General features: G+C 41.2%; 1 protein-coding gene across 1 annotated transcript in view; it reads left to right on the top strand.

The window, feature by feature from the left end:
- LOC123094136 (uncharacterized) overlaps positions 1–15,862 on the top strand; it is a 45,972-nt gene that overhangs the window by 3,858 nt on the left and 26,252 nt on the right. The window contains exons 8-14 of the mRNA XM_044516199.1: positions 618–1,028; positions 8,105–8,476; positions 10,889–11,311; positions 11,827–12,351; positions 13,174–13,560; positions 13,850–14,218; positions 15,370–15,741. Coding sequence (XP_044372134.1) covers positions 618–1,028; positions 8,105–8,476; positions 10,889–11,311; positions 11,827–12,351; positions 13,174–13,560; positions 13,850–14,218; positions 15,370–15,741 — 2,859 coding nt within the window. The remainder of the gene's footprint in view (positions 1–617; positions 1,029–8,104; positions 8,477–10,888; positions 11,312–11,826; positions 12,352–13,173; positions 13,561–13,849; positions 14,219–15,369; positions 15,742–15,862) is intronic.

Genomic DNA, 15,862 nt, shown 5'->3' on the forward strand with positions numbered 1-15,862 from the left:
GAATTTTGAACACTGGAATCTAAAAGGTCTTATATTTAGGAACGGAGGGTGTAGTATATAAGAATGTATAGAGAGTATACAAGGGACCGTGGTCGGAAGTGGAGTTTCTACTTCCGAGCTCAAATGCTTCCTGGTGAACAGTACAATAAAAAAATGAATTTTTGGGGTGAACTTTAACAGATATTTTGCGTGCTTGCCAAATTTCATCAAGAAAGAATATTTGTCGAAGTTGTGGCAAAAAAAATCAGTGCTCCAAAAATGCTATTTTTGAAAGCATTTGGAAGTGTTGATTCTTTTTTGCATGACTTCCACAAACATTCTTTCACGATGATGTTTGGCAAGCATATAGAACATTTGTCAAAATTTGTCACACAAATTTATATTTTTAAAATTTTGTTTCATATATTTTATGATTTTACTGTCCGTCCCGAGCTCATATCAGCTTGGGAGTAGAAGACGACTTTTGACAGTCAAATGAATATGTGTTTCCATATACTAATGTGGTGGTGCAAAAGACAGTTTTATACTCTTCTTTCGAAGAAGCGTATTTTTCTTCTACTTTAACGTAATTGTAGAAGTATTTCTCATGGTGGCATGCATCTTATTTATTCTTGCAGATATGCCCCTATGAAGAGGATGACATGCTTGGGATCGAGCCACTAGAGTTATGTTTTCCTTTTAAGTTGAACAAGGAGACGTCATGCCCACTTCAGCTTAGCAACCAGACAAATGCTTATTTTGCTTTCTATATCAGAACGACGAGCCCCAACGGAACGCCGTCATACTCTATAGAACCAACCAAAGGCATCGTGTCACCAGAATCCATGCATATAGTCAACATAACATTGCAACCACTGTACAAGGCATCAGAATATAAGCAACAAACTAGTGATTTTGTCGTCTGGAGCACCAAAGTGAATGGTAGTCTTATATCTGAAGCAATAACGGAAGATATGTTCAGCGAACAGGAGGGTAAAGTGGTTGATGAGGTGAATGTGACGGTTGTGCTAGCAGAGGCAAAATCCAAGGTGAGCTTAGTTACTCAATTATGCCTGCAAAGAATTTCAGTACTATCCTTAGCAGAAGCGAATTGTTTAAGCATTCAGATCCAGTACAGAACTATGCTGAGATATAATAAGATCATTCAGCTTAGACTAACTAAAAAAATGGACAACGCTAACGCTCACACGTGTGGTGGGAGCCTAATCCGCCCACACGCCCTACAACACACAGACTCCACCACATCACCGCATGCATGGATGTGAAAATCTTTTTAGATTTTCAGTTTTTAAAATGTTTATCTCTTAAATGAAAAATCCGATTGAAGATCCGTTTTCACAATTAAATCTCTCGTGACGCAATGTTCAAAACTATATCTCATATCAATATATTTCGACAAATTTTTTTTGGGGTTAAAAGTTGACATGTCTATTGCATATGAATTGACATGATGTTTACACTGAAGTTGACATGATATGTTTCAATTATTTTCTTCTACATTTAAAAGTAGTTTTGACATATTATAAAACGGAGAATTAAGAAACTAGACTTGCTATGAACCATAAACTAAAATTTCCTTGATGCATGCACTTAAAATTGTCATGGTTCATACAAAATATAATTTTCATGGTCAAAGTACTGCAATTGCCATCATAAGAAAACTACAATTGCCATGCTCTACAAACTAAAATTGCCACATGGCATTTTCAGTTTAAACACTATGGCAACTACAGTGTAAACATCATGGCAACTTTTGGGCCAATTTTTTTTCGTCGAAATATATCAACATGGTGTCTAGTTTTGAAGATCTCGTCCAGACGAATTTAATTATGAAAACAGATTTTTAATTCGATTTTTTATTAGAAGATAAAACATTTTTAAGCCGAAAACCAAAAAGATTTCTGCCGGTGTCATCTGTTCATACGTGGCAAGATGCCACATGTGTGTGCGTTAATTTTTTCGAAAAAAATTTACCACTAGACGGTCCATTTATGCGTCACTTTATTTTTTATTGTTAACAGCCGAAGTGTAATCATCAGTTTTGTTTTAAATATTAGACATTGTCATATATGAGTTGGATAATTTTGTCTAAATAAATCAATATTTTAGATTCAGCAGTCCGAATATTGTTGGCACAGGCCCTATCTCGACACCGTTGTAGCCGAGTACTTTCCGGCGATACATGCGTACAAGACTAGCTCGAGTACTTTCCGAGCTTTCCGAGCTAACCAGTTTGAGATGTAGACAATGAAACGTGCACGTATACCACAAGCAGCCTAGCAGGCTGCTGGATCGGTTGCTTCACGCACGTACACGACTTAGTACATGCATGCATGGGAAAACGCACGCACGCGAGAATACTGGACGCCGGATTGATAGCAATAGGAGCGTGTCGCTTTACTTTGATCTGGGATGAGTTACAAAATCTTATAGGGATACAAGTATATATATAGGAGATAAGCTAGCCTAAACTAGTGCTACACCTATACGGCTTAGTGATTGCACCTGTCCGAGCTGGACAAGGTCTCCTTATCGTGGTTAATTCCAACATATATGTATCACTTTGGTTATTTTCTAACAACAGAAAATAAACTCACAACATGACTTTTTGGATTTGATTATGTCATCTATACGTTTTATCCATATATCACAGATTGTCTTTGTAAGAACTTAAGCTAGTCTAGCTGGTCATCTCCGTGTGAAACAAGACCTAGATACCTGGTCATCTATGTGTTCCGTACCAGCTTCAAAAGAACTCGGACAGAGCCCACACGTTTCTTTCAGAGGACCGCTTGGGCTGCAACGTAATCCAACCCTCCTCTGCTGTTGGTGGACCCGCTCCAAATTCCGTCCATGATGAGTACTCTAATTGTGAACCAACCAGTTGTGCGCACCTTCAGTTCATACTAGTGCAAAATCGGACTTTAGCTCCAGTTCGTAAGGGTGTTTAGTGTCGGTTCTGCAACCGGCACGAAAGAGTGGGCACTAAAGCCCCCCCTCCCCCTTTAGTACCAGTTCATCACGAACCGGCGCTAAAGTGGCACAACGTGGCACGAGCCAGGCCCGGGTGCGTGTAGGACATTAGTACCGGTTGGTAACATCAACCGGTACTAAATGTTTGGGGGTGTTTTGGTTTTATTTTTTATTTTTCCTTTAATTTTGTGTTTTCAATTTAATTTAGTGATGATTTTACATTGTAATGAGTTGTTAAATCATTAGGTGAAAGTACCGCAAATTAGTTTTGACTGGATGCATGTGGATCCTAACTAAGTGATCAAGTATATGCCAGGTGATCAAGTCATATACTTGATCACTTAGCTATGATCCATCCAGCTGAAACTAATCTGCGGTTTCGTTCATAAATGATATAATAACTCATCATCATCATCATCATCATATTAATATAAAAACTCTTGCATCATATCATCAACAACAGTATAGTAGCTAGCTAAAAATCATCATAGTCGTCATTACCACTATTTAATCATCATAGTCATTACCACTTTCTAATCACCACCAACACTAGCTTAAAGAAGAAACATCCACTTGTACCAGAAGCAAAGATATATCATCGAGTTCAACATGGTCATGATATTATAAGCGTTCATAAGACCACAACAGCAAATCACTCTTTGAGATTATGTTCAGGACGAAGAACACGAACATGAGAGGACAAGAACTAAGAGCATGAACTAGCTAAATCACTCCTGCTGCTCTCTCTCAGGTAAAATAGCATAGAACATGTATAACTCTCCAGGTTCATCATACTGGAGCATGCAGATGAACCTGTCTCCTAATCGTGGGCTGCGCTTCTCATTGCTGCCACCTAGTACTTCTCTGCTGGGATCGTTAACAATTTTGCTCCAATCTTTCACTATTAAGCATTTACCGCGCTTTTAGAAATCCCAAATGCACTCATGTTCAATGTAGGATATCTTGGCCGTAAGCTAACCATTGACATGCGACCTTTAGTCTTGATCCACTGAGGCACAACTGTCATCGGGAATCCCTGTTGAAGAACATCGTATAGTAATTAATATACTTAGTAATGAAAGTTTAGCAAAAAAATTATGTATGCAAAAGATGCACTGAGGACAAATAGTAAAATTTTTACCATCATTCCTAAATAGATGTGACCGTAGTTCAATACGATTATTATTGGTCGCACGTTTTGAGTACTAACATTTCTAAGTGCAGGAAGAAAAATTTTCTTGACAGTATGAAGATCCTCAAGCCATGAAACATAATGACTTATCTCCTCGATGTTTAGTTCAGCTTCGGGACAGTAGTAGGTCCTATCTACCAAGCCCCGGATATGTTTACTTGAATGGAAATAAGCTGTCAATAAAAATTAGTTGTCAACTATTTTAAAATAAAAATATCAAATACATAAATATGGTTGAGAAACTCACATAATGGTAGAATTGGAGGCGTCTGCACATCGACTCAGATGTCTCTATTACTTTCAATATCATCTTCCGGATGAATATCAAAGGTGATAACCATATCAGGCTTAAATGCATAAGCCTTGCATAGTACTTGCCAAGTTTTGCATTCAAAATAGGTGTACGTATTTGCATTGTATACTTTGATGTTGAAAGTATAACCATGCTCGGTTTTCAGGTAAACTCTATTTACCTCCATAGTTTCCATAGTACTGAAACCTATCTTATCCAATACAAAAATTCTTGCATGGCAGGGGATGCGCTAGTAGAATAGTGAAAATTAGAAATTATAAGTTGAAGCAAATGAAGCATATATAAGTCATGCTTAATTTCGAAAAAATACTTGTCGCTGTGACTTACTGTATCCACTTCGAAGGTCTCATCCAGCTTGATGCTGAATCACATATCATCAAACAGGAAATTTCTGTCACACAGGCCGCGCTGGTCTTCACAGTATTCGCACATAATGAAATCTTTTCCGTCGCCAGACGACATTTCCTATGTTCATATAAGTGAAACATTAAACACTTACTAGTTCTATTAATTCAACTAATTCAACTATTTCTATGAATTCAACTACTTACTAAAATAAAGTAGCTAGTTCTATATAGTAATATTTTCTTACTAAAAATAAACTAGTTCTATTATTCAACTAATTCAACTAAGAATTTACTAAAAACAAACTAGTTCTATTAATTTACTTACTAAAATATGTAAAGTAGATATATATATAGTAATATTTTAATTAGATCATCAAATCTCATATACCTAAATTTTCTTACTAAAAATAAACTAATTCTATTAATTTTCTTACTAAAAATAAACTAGTTATATTAATTCAACTAGTTCAAATCTCATATATATACCTAATTAATTCATCTAGCTAACAATTGACATTAATATTTAACAACTTTTCTATCTAATTCATCTAACATTAATATTCTAACATTCTTATCTACGTAATTAATCTAACATTAATCTAAACAATAGAAAACAGAAAATAAGCGTGTATGTGTGTATGTGTGTGTGTCTCTGTGTGTGTGTATGTGTGTTTGTATGTGTGTGTTTGTGTGTGTGTACGAGCGGGGGGAGGCGGCGTATGGGCGGCGGCGCGAGAAGGCGACGTGACGGGGACGGCGTGACGACGGGCGGCGGGTCGGGGGCCAGCGACGACGCGATCGAGACGGCGACGTAGTACGGGGCGGCGGCATGAGGCGGCGACGACGGGGACGGCAACACCAGGTCGGCGCGCGGCGGGGGCGGCAAGGGCGGCGAGGGCGGCGCGCGATGGGCGACTGCGCGGCGGCGGCGGCGATGTCGCGCGAATAAGTTGGAGAAAAAGTGCTGGTCGATGAAACTGAATTTTTCGTAAGTGCCATATATATAGGGTGGACCTTTAGTACCGGTTGGAGCCACCAACTGATACTAAAGGCCAATTTTGGCCAGCTCAAGCGGCGGGAAACGGCCGCCATTAGTATCGGTTCATTACCCCAACTGATACCGAAGGCCCACCCATTAGTACCGGTTGGGGCCACCAACCGGTAGTAATGGTTGTGCGCTGCCACCCGCGGTGCACTATGTTTAGTCCCACCTCGCCGAGCGAAGGGCAGCCGCACTGGTTTATAAACCCAGCCGCGGCTGCTTCTTCGAACTCCTCTATATAGCAAGCTTCTGGGCCTAACTAGGGCGCGCTGCCCTGTGAGCCTGCCGGCCCTTCTAGGCCTGAATTTGCACACCCTAGGTCTGGCAGGCCCACTGGGCAGCGCCCCAACAAATTTTTATATAGTTTTTTTTTTCTTTTCTGCATTATTTATTTTCTTCTATTTATTTTTCAGTAATTTTTTAATATAGTTTTCTTATTTTCTGCATTATTTATTTTCTTCTATTTATTTTTGAGTAATTTTTCCATATAGTTTTTTTCTTTTATGCTTTATTTATTTTTTTCTATTTATTCCTAAGTAGTTTTTTTGCTATATTTAGTTTCTTTATGAATATTTTTGCTTTAGCTCTCTAAACAAATTGGTAAATGATGAAGTCGCTTTGAATGCTGCATACTAAACATAAAAAAGTCTGGAGTTCAAATAAGTTAAGAAATAATGAAGTGCCCGTCGTAAGAGATGAGTTCTCGTCCGAAACCCTGATACTCCGAAAGAGATTGTCCAGTTTATACACGAAGTGCGTCCAGTTTTTGCTGTGACCCTCTCTACCCTTTCGCACATGCTATGCGGGTGAAATGATGATACCTTCAATATATTCAGAGTTCATTTTATAGTGATTTTCAATTTCACGGTCATTTAGCTCTCTAAACAAATCGGTAAATGACTGAAAAACAACAAATGATGTCAGAACGTGTTGGAAATTGATGAGGTCGTTTCGAATGCTGCGTAGTGCCGGCTCAAAAAAATCTGGAGTTCAAATAAGTTTTAAAAAATGAAGTGTCCGTGTAACAGATGAGTTCTCGTCCTGATACTCCGACAGCGATTGTCGAGTTTGTACACGGAGTGCGTCCAGTTTTTGCTGTGAACCTCTCTACTTTTTGGCACATGCTATGCGGGTGAAATAATGATACCTTCAACATTATCAGAGTTCATTTTGTAGTGATTTTCAATTTCACGGTCATTTAACTCTCCAAACAAATCGGTGACTAAAAACAACAGATAATGTCAGAACATGTCGCTTCGAATGCTGCATAATGCCAGCTCAAAAAAAGTCTGGACCTTAAATAAGTTATAAAAAAATGAGTTCTCGTCCGAAACTCTGATACTCCGAAAGAGATTGTCCAGTTTGTACACGAAGTGCGTCCAGTTTTGAAGTGAGTGGCGGCCGGCGGGGGAGGAACGGCGCGGGGGATTGAGGGGGAGACCGAGTGAGTGGAGAGATTGAGGGCGTAAACATGTAAAAATATACATCAAAAATACATTGATTATCAATGAACTTTTTGTGTATAATCTGAACTGTCAATATGAGTCCCCAACGGTTTGGAAACCGGTGAAGACCCATATTGAGTTTACAAATTATACACATAGAGTTCAATGAAGACCAAATGCTTGTGATAGTTTGAGAAGTAACATATTTAAGGTGGTAAAAATCTTGCTAGAGGAGCAAGATGTGACTAAAAACAGCCTGCCACAACCTCTTTACTACCGATTCGTTTCACGAACCGGTACTAAAGATGTTGGCCGGGCCCCAGAATCTTTAGTACCGGTTCGTGGCATGAACCAGTACTAAAGATCTTCGGCCGCCTAGCCATTTGAACCGGCACTAGTGGACACATTAGTGCCGGCTCAAATGCAAACCGGGACTAATGACTCTCACATTTGACCCTTTTTCTACTAGTGTCAAAAAGATGTTAAGTTTCCACAAACTATACTTTCATCCAAAATAAATATAGGAAAAAAATGGGCTAGTCACTCTTCGATAGCATACATGGTACTGGTGGATAATGTTTTAATATTAATCTTTGTAACAGTAGTACAGACATTGTAAAGAAAGGTGGTGTAAATGCATCTCAAAGTAGTAAACCATGCTATTCTTGAAACTAAAACTGGAAGCTATATTTACAGGTATTCAACTAAGATAGTACGTTAAACTGCGAGTTAATTTCTCTAGTGCATGTTTCTCTTGGTCCGATGGATTCATCGGTTTATGTTGCTTTGCAGATAAATCCCTCTGCCTCAAATGAGCTGATCCAATTTGATCCCCCTGAACTACACTTCCCCTTGGTGCCAGATAAGATGGTCTTGTCCTCAGTTAAGATAGTCAACGACACAGACTTCAATGTTGGTTTCCACTTGTTTTATGTAAACATCACCGCAAAATACAACGCAAATCCATCCATAGCAATCCTCCCACCACGGTCCTCACAACGTCTCATGGTGACAAGGGAAGAAAGCGAAGAGACACTAAAACACAGGCAGTCCATTGAACAGGTCTTTGTGTGGAGTGGCATTGTGACTAAAGATGACATACAAATAGGCCCTACGTTCCCGAAAGTGGAGGACAGCAAGGAGTTGCCCATGGTCCTTACAGAGGTAAATCAACAGTTTTTTTCTTGACATATACTATACGTGAGAGTATATGATAGATTTGATTTGTTGTATATCTAACTTGTCTTATACTCAAAGTCACTTGTACTATTCTACCAATGATTACCGTGGAAAATGAATATGGTTTTGACGTTGTAGAAGTTTCCTAGAATCATGAAACAAATACTGTAACTCTATGACTAACGTAGAGTAACAGGCATCAGGTGTCCCAAAGTATTCTGTGTGTCAGTTGGGTACTAAAATTATAAAAATGCACATCTAGGTCCTAAACCTGATCAAACGGCACACCATGTGTCCTACCTACTTCTGACTTGCATGCGTGGTGTATTAACTGATGCCTGTGATTACCCTCTGACTAGTGAGTAAAGTATTAGAGAGCAGCAGAAGCTGAGTACTCTTAGTTTTGGATTTGCATAATCATCTGGTGCATTGCGGATACTACCCGCACCGTTATCCACCATTGATCCTCTTAATCCGATGGTCACTATGTACTGGTGGGTTAAAAGGTCTAACTCTGTAAATTATCTGCGTGTCCGAAACAAGCACTAGTACTGGCAGGCGTCAGCTTTCGAGTCAGCTACTCCCTTCGAATCTATCGCCGCCGCCGCCATCACCCAGCACCACCGGGATCCCTCCTCAGTCACCCACCTCATCCGTCCTTCCCCTCATGTCTTCCGTGCCGTCCCCCCCCCCCCCCCCCCCCCCCCGCGTCATTCCCGCGAGCGACAGAGGGGCGAACCCTAGCCGCCGGCACTAGGTCTTCTCCCCTCGCCGCCAGGCAAAGCCCGTCAGTGCAGGCGGATGAGGGGCTCGCTCCTGTCCTCGCTTGAGCCACATGGCGTGACACGATGGCCGGGTGATGGCACGGTGCTGATCAAGGGCTCGGCGACTCCTGGATGGGTTTGAACGCCTGTTCGGGTCGCGGACGGATGGACTGGACGGGACCCTTCTGCGGCATCAGCGGCTGGCTGAGAATCGTCCTAGATCCGGTGCGCTCGGGGCGTCTGCGCGATCATGGAGGACATGGATGCAGTGGCCTGCAATTTGTTGGTTCGACGGCGCGGGGGCACATCTATCTATATCCGGGCATGCGGCGTGGGGAGTGGTAGCGCTGTGGCTAGCCATACGGTGCACAGGATGCTGGACTGAGGCTCGTGAATAGATCCCGATGAACACCCTGGTCTCGGCTAGTTGGCAAGGCCGTTGATGGCGGCATTCTTCTGCGCCTTCTCCTTCTTGATGGCATCACCACGGAGAACCTCCATACCTCAGTCCGCAACCTCCGGAGGAAACCCTAGATCAGTCAACCGGATGACGGCGACGCTCTTGTGTCATCCCTCCTTAGGGATGTCATTCTTGGAGGTGTGCATTGTCTCGAGGGACCACTGGACGGTTTCAGCGGTGGAGCGGCATTTCATGTGACGCATCGACGATGTGGAGTCTCGGCGGCGTGGCGCAGCAGGGTCTCGAGGACGTATGTGTAACAATGGATGCGTGTAGGGAGGTGGCATTGTCTGGCGCCGTGGTGGCGTCGACGACAAGCCTGGTAAAGCCGATGCGCAAGTATCTACTCTGAAGATTGATCAGTGGAAAACGGTGGCCGCGGCCTTTACAACTTGCGCATGCGGTGACCACTGAGAGTCCGCCAGACTGGTGTGTGCCCCAGACCCGGCAATGCTACTCGTTGGGGCCTCCAGCCTTAGATGTTGGTATTTCGTGTGAGGTCTGCGTATACGGCTCAGACAATCTACACCCTTTCATCAAGTTGATAGAGTAGCGACAGATGTTGTTAAGATGGTGACTTCAGACTTATTGATGTATTATGTTGTAAGATCGTAGTGTATAATTAATAAAATGGCTTCATGAATCGCCCTAGTTTAGAGGTCGGGGTCATCCTCCTTTTAGGAAAAGAAAAAAGGTACTCCCTTCGGATGGGAAGATAACTCGGGCACGAGTTTTTAGGTCTCGATTTTATGAACGAGAAATATGTTGTATGTCATAAAAATATAATTTTAGATTCGTCATTGAATGAAGTTTTAAAAAATATTTTTATGACATACTATACATGTTTCGATAGTTAAAGTGATGACCTAAATTCCCATGCCAGACTTCCATTCCCATCGAAAGGGAGGAGCGGGCATAGTTAGCAGAGAAGTAGAACTTGGCGCAATTTAAAATGTTTGCTTATGTTTTTGGACAGAAGACCCTTAGCGCAGGACCTCTTGTAAATGCTATAACATGCTATAGTGGAGCTATAGCATCCACTACAGCACGCTATTTAAAATCATGATTTATATTAATACGTACAAAGGAACAACTAATGTTATGTAAATCCATGTTTTTTTCTCACTTGGATTAAATTAATACATAGCTGTATATGCATGTTCATGTTTGCAGATAACCCAATGTACTTCAAACGAGCTAATCCAGCTTGATCCACCTGAGCTCAGCTTCCCGTTTTTGCCAAACAGGCTGTTAATATCCTCAGTTGAGATAGTCAACATTACAGATTTTAATGTTGGTTTCACTGTATGCACGTCAGAGGATATTGCTTGGATGTACACCGTAGATCCAAATGTAGGAATTGTGCCACCACGGTCTACTCAAAGAGTGGTTATAAAAAGGGTACTCACGGAAAAGGATCTACTAGATGTATATTTTCAAAAAGGTGGGAGGCCGCCCGGCCTAATAGATGGCATGTCATATGGCCAAGGAAAGTTCTTTGTTCATAACATGATTGTGGATGAAGGTGTTGAGGCTGAATACCTCATGAATTACAAGCCTAGTACAAACATCGAGTTGCCCGTTGTTTTTAAGAAGGTGAGTTTTCTAATTACGCAATGTATTAGTTAATTTTACTTTTTGCTACCCGTGTCTTTGTCCTCCTTTACCATCTAAAAAAACGGATTTAACCATGCATCTTGAATCATGATTTACACACTTTGTGTTGTTTTAGTCCTCACTGTAAGTTCGAATTGTCATTATTTTTTCCCAAATTCCAGAAGGAGACTTGCTAAAACAGTTGAAGCACTTTTGTTTGTTCTGAAAAATGAGCATAAGGTCTCTCTTTTCATGAGTTATCTCAATGCTACTGTCCACAGTCTAAATAGCCATTTTTTCTTGAGTTTGTTAGTAGGCATCTGTGCCATCTGCAAAGAATAACACATCAATGCAATATTATTCTGTCACAGACCGACCTGACTTATGTGCATGTTCTTTAGTATTCTGTCACAGATGCGTGAATCATGTGTTTCAATGGAAACAAACTGATCGTGATGTTCTCATCTTCCTTTCAGCCCATGCCTTATCCACAATTGTGATAAATTTTTTTGCAGGGAGAGAACTATGCTTATCCTCCCGTAACAAATTCGCCCTACCACGATTTGTGTAAGGTGCAGCTGATTCGATTCAATCCTCCTCGGCTCAGCTTCCCCTTTTTGCCAAACAAGACTCTGCTCTCCTCTGTTAATATGGTCAACAATACAGATTACTCTGTCGGTTTCCACAGTTGTGCATGGAATGCAAAGGCGAGATATTACACAGAACCGAGGTATGGAATTTTACCACCACGATCTACTCAGAAACTCGTAGTGAAAAGGGTACCAACCGAAAATGACCCACAGGGCATGAAATGTAAAGACAATTACATTTTGTGGAATGCTATTGTGACTGAACATGTCGAGGCCAACGACCTCATCAGTTGTATACCATGGAGCAAAGGGGGTACAGACTTACCCATTGAAGATATCTATGATGATGCTGTGGAGCAAGACAAGGGCACATGGTGGCCCGGTTTCATGCTCTTTCCTAGATTTGGGATGAAGTTTGAGCATAGACAGTTGCCCATTGTTCTCAGGAAGGTGAGTTTTCCCTAATTTTCCAATGCAGTAGTTTAAACCTGTTGTTACTCGTGTCTTTAGCCAATGGAGGTCACCCACCACCATGTCTTTCCCTCCGCCGAGATCTGCTTGACCTCCTTGGGGAAAGACATGGTGATGGATCCAACCACCAATGCCCCAGGCGCAGAGTCTTCGGAGGTCGCCACTGCTGCCTTCACTTCCCCTCCTCCGAGATACTGTCGTTCTAGCCGTGTTGTTGTTGCCAGCTGCCGGCGCTGCAACGGATAATCGTGGGCCATCGTGGGCCACGAAATCGCCTCACCGAGGTTTTTCGATCAGGGTTTTTTTCCCACCCTCCCCATCATACCTAAAAAATTAGAAAAGAATTTCAATTCACACAGCCTCTGTATCAACTAGGATTTCCCTTTTATAGGATTGCCTAGATAATTTATGTTGGTTCCACCAAGCCAGGTCCTCGGGATAATTTATCTTGGTCAATTTTGTGAATTGTATCGGGATAGGTAGCAGGCTTCACAACGGCTGCCTGACCGCCAAGCCAAGGCTTTATTTGCATAATACCAGACTGTTGACCCAAGGCAAGTGAACACACCGGCCCCAAAAATCAAAACCGGACACTAGCAAAATAGTACTTCCAAACTTTGTTAATGACTAATAACACATCAGCAAAGTCAAATTGTCAATGTGATCCATCAGTTCAGAACTGAAGATTCTTTTGTCTTGTTTCTGATGCAGAAGATAACTGTAATTTAAATGATGTTTCTCGGCCGGCCACATGTTTATTTGTACGTACCAATTAATCTGCAGCTATATTCTTCAATGCAGATAAGTCCATCTATGGGAAATGAAGTGATTGAGGTTGAGCCCCCGGAGTTGTGCTTCCCCTTCTTACCGAACGGGACTCGAAAGACTTCAATAAATATAGTTAACATTAGTAATTACTTGGTTGGTTTCAACACATTTGAGAATAAAGCAAATGTGGCGCGGTACAACACAGAGCCACCATGTGGAATCGTGCCACCAAACTCCACACTAGAACTCGTGGTAACAAGGGTAGCAAAGGAAGATGCAGAGGCACTGGAAGACATGATGCACTGCAGAGACAAGTATTTTTTATGGAGCAGCTTTGTGACTCGAGATGTTGATGCCATCGACCTCAACCGATGCACATCCGAGAGAGAGAGTAAAGAGTTACCCATATTTTTCGCAAAGGTAATTAAGCTTTCTAATCATGTAATATATCAATTAAATTTTTATTTTCTTCATATCCCACTAAAGCTAATACCTAATGAAGTCAGTCCTACAAATTAAACTCTCAGTTCCAAACAATTTTATGGTCTAGCTTTGTCCTAAGTCAAATTCCTAGTGAACAAGTTAGTACTATGATGCGCATTTTTGTGGGTTTACAACATTTGAAGCATAGTGATAATTACTGATGTTCTTTGTTTGCATGTTTCTCTGCAACAAACAAATAGTCCTTAGATATGTGGCATTTTTGCAGGAAAGCTCGAGCGAGTTGATCCGGTTGGATCCTCCCGAGCTTTACCTTCCCTCGTTGTCAAACAGGAGTGTGCTGTCCTCAGTTAATATAGTCAACGTTACAGACCACTCCATCAGTTTCAGTATATGCACTACCAAGAGCAATTCAGCGAGCTACTGCACAGATCTATTGAAAGGAATCCTGTCACCAAAGTCCACGCAAGTACTCATGGTGACCAGGGTAGCAATGAAAAAGAAACCACGAGACAGAAAGCTTGAAGATAAGTGCTTGTTGTATAGCAGGATTGTGCCAGAAGGTGTACAAGGCGGTGGCATCAGTGACCACATTGTTGAACGAGAGACCAAGGTGTTGCCAATTGTTCTTACCAAGGTATGTTCATTATATATCTTTTGCGCTTGACAGGCTATTGAAGGATCAGTTCTTTCTAAGGTACTGTTCACCACTGACCTCTCCTCCCAGTGACCAATGCCTAAAGAAAATTCTGAAGCTATATTTGAGTAATTTATTAAGTGATGGATTCAGGGGGTTTCCATGGTAGCAGAGTCGTCCTGCTGGAGACAACTAACAGCCCTTTGGAACGCCATAAATAAGATAAATGTGCAATCTCAGAAAAAATAGAGCTAAATGTGCGTGAGACACTTATGGAGGGTTTTCGCAAAAACAATAGAGACACTTATGGAGGGATAAGGGATATCATGAAATTTTGTCTTTTTTAGTGAGCACCCGTCAAGGTTTCGCTTACCATATCCTAAAAAAATAATGCGGGGGGGGGGGGGGGGGGGGGGGTACCATGGTTGCTGAAAAATGCCGACCGGTTATCGTTCAAAATATTTAAATTAATTTCAAATTCAAATTTGTTTGAGCTTGGTATAGATATATGTTAGTCATTTTGTTTGGCAATTCGGGGTTGTCGCACTGGTCATCATTGCGCCTGTGACTGAACGCTGTGGTGGAAAGTTTCCACTTTAGTTAACTATATACATGCAGTGTTCAAATTCATTTTTTTAAATCAATTTTATTGCTCGAAATGGTAATTTATCGAGGGGCATCGAAATACTCGGTAACAGCTTGAAAGTTCGAGCGGTAACCAAAATTCTGGCACCCATTAAAACTCACCGCAATTTATTGCATATTTACTCTACTGAAGTAGATTCTGTTTAACTACTCAATACTTATGCAGTGTGTAATAACACTTTCTAAAAGCTATACTATATCTTTTTTCAACATTTTTTTACCTATGAGCCAACTAGCTAGCTAGTCGGCTAGCTACACACAGCATCGCAATCTAGCTTCGCTCGTCTATACCAATTTTACTTTCACGCTAGGTTAATTAGTGTGTCCTATGGACCATCAATCTTTCAAATACTGAAGTATTTTTCAGAAAATGAACTAATAATATACCCCACTTTAGTCCATGACGATCAATTTGTTAACTAGTAATGAATTGATGATGGTGTTGTATGACCGCATGTTTCACCTGACGAAATAAATCCCCTTACCGACATATTCATTTTTAACAGACAAAAAGGCTAGGTACCACAGAAGAGCTGATACGATTTGACCCGCCTGAGCTCAGCTTCCCATTCCTGCCAAACAAGACGGTGGTGTCCTCAGTTACTATAATCAACAATACCAATTTAAATATTGGTTTCTGTGTAAGGGACTCACATGAAAATGCAGGGATGTACAAAGTAGATCCAGATCCACGAATTCTGCCACCCCGGTCCAGTCATAGAATTCTTGTAAAAAGGGTACCCACGGAAGAACACATACAGTGCCAAGGCATGTTATTTGTATGGAACATGATTGTGGTTGAAGGTGTCGAAGCTGAAAATTTGGTCAATTATTTGGGTGTTGGAAACACTAAAAAGTTGCCGATTCTTCTTACAAAGGTGAGTTTCCCTAATCTCAGTATGCTTCAGTTTCACATCCTTACCTTCATTTTTTATATGTGAAGACGGAAGTGAACGATGTATTATCATCAAAAGTTAAATGTGAAGATGAAATTATGTT

The sequence above is a fragment of the Triticum aestivum genome, chromosome 4B (assembly GCF_018294505.1).
Source record: "Triticum aestivum cultivar Chinese Spring chromosome 4B, IWGSC CS RefSeq v2.1, whole genome shotgun sequence".
Taxonomy (NCBI): domain Eukaryota; kingdom Viridiplantae; phylum Streptophyta; class Magnoliopsida; order Poales; family Poaceae; genus Triticum; species Triticum aestivum.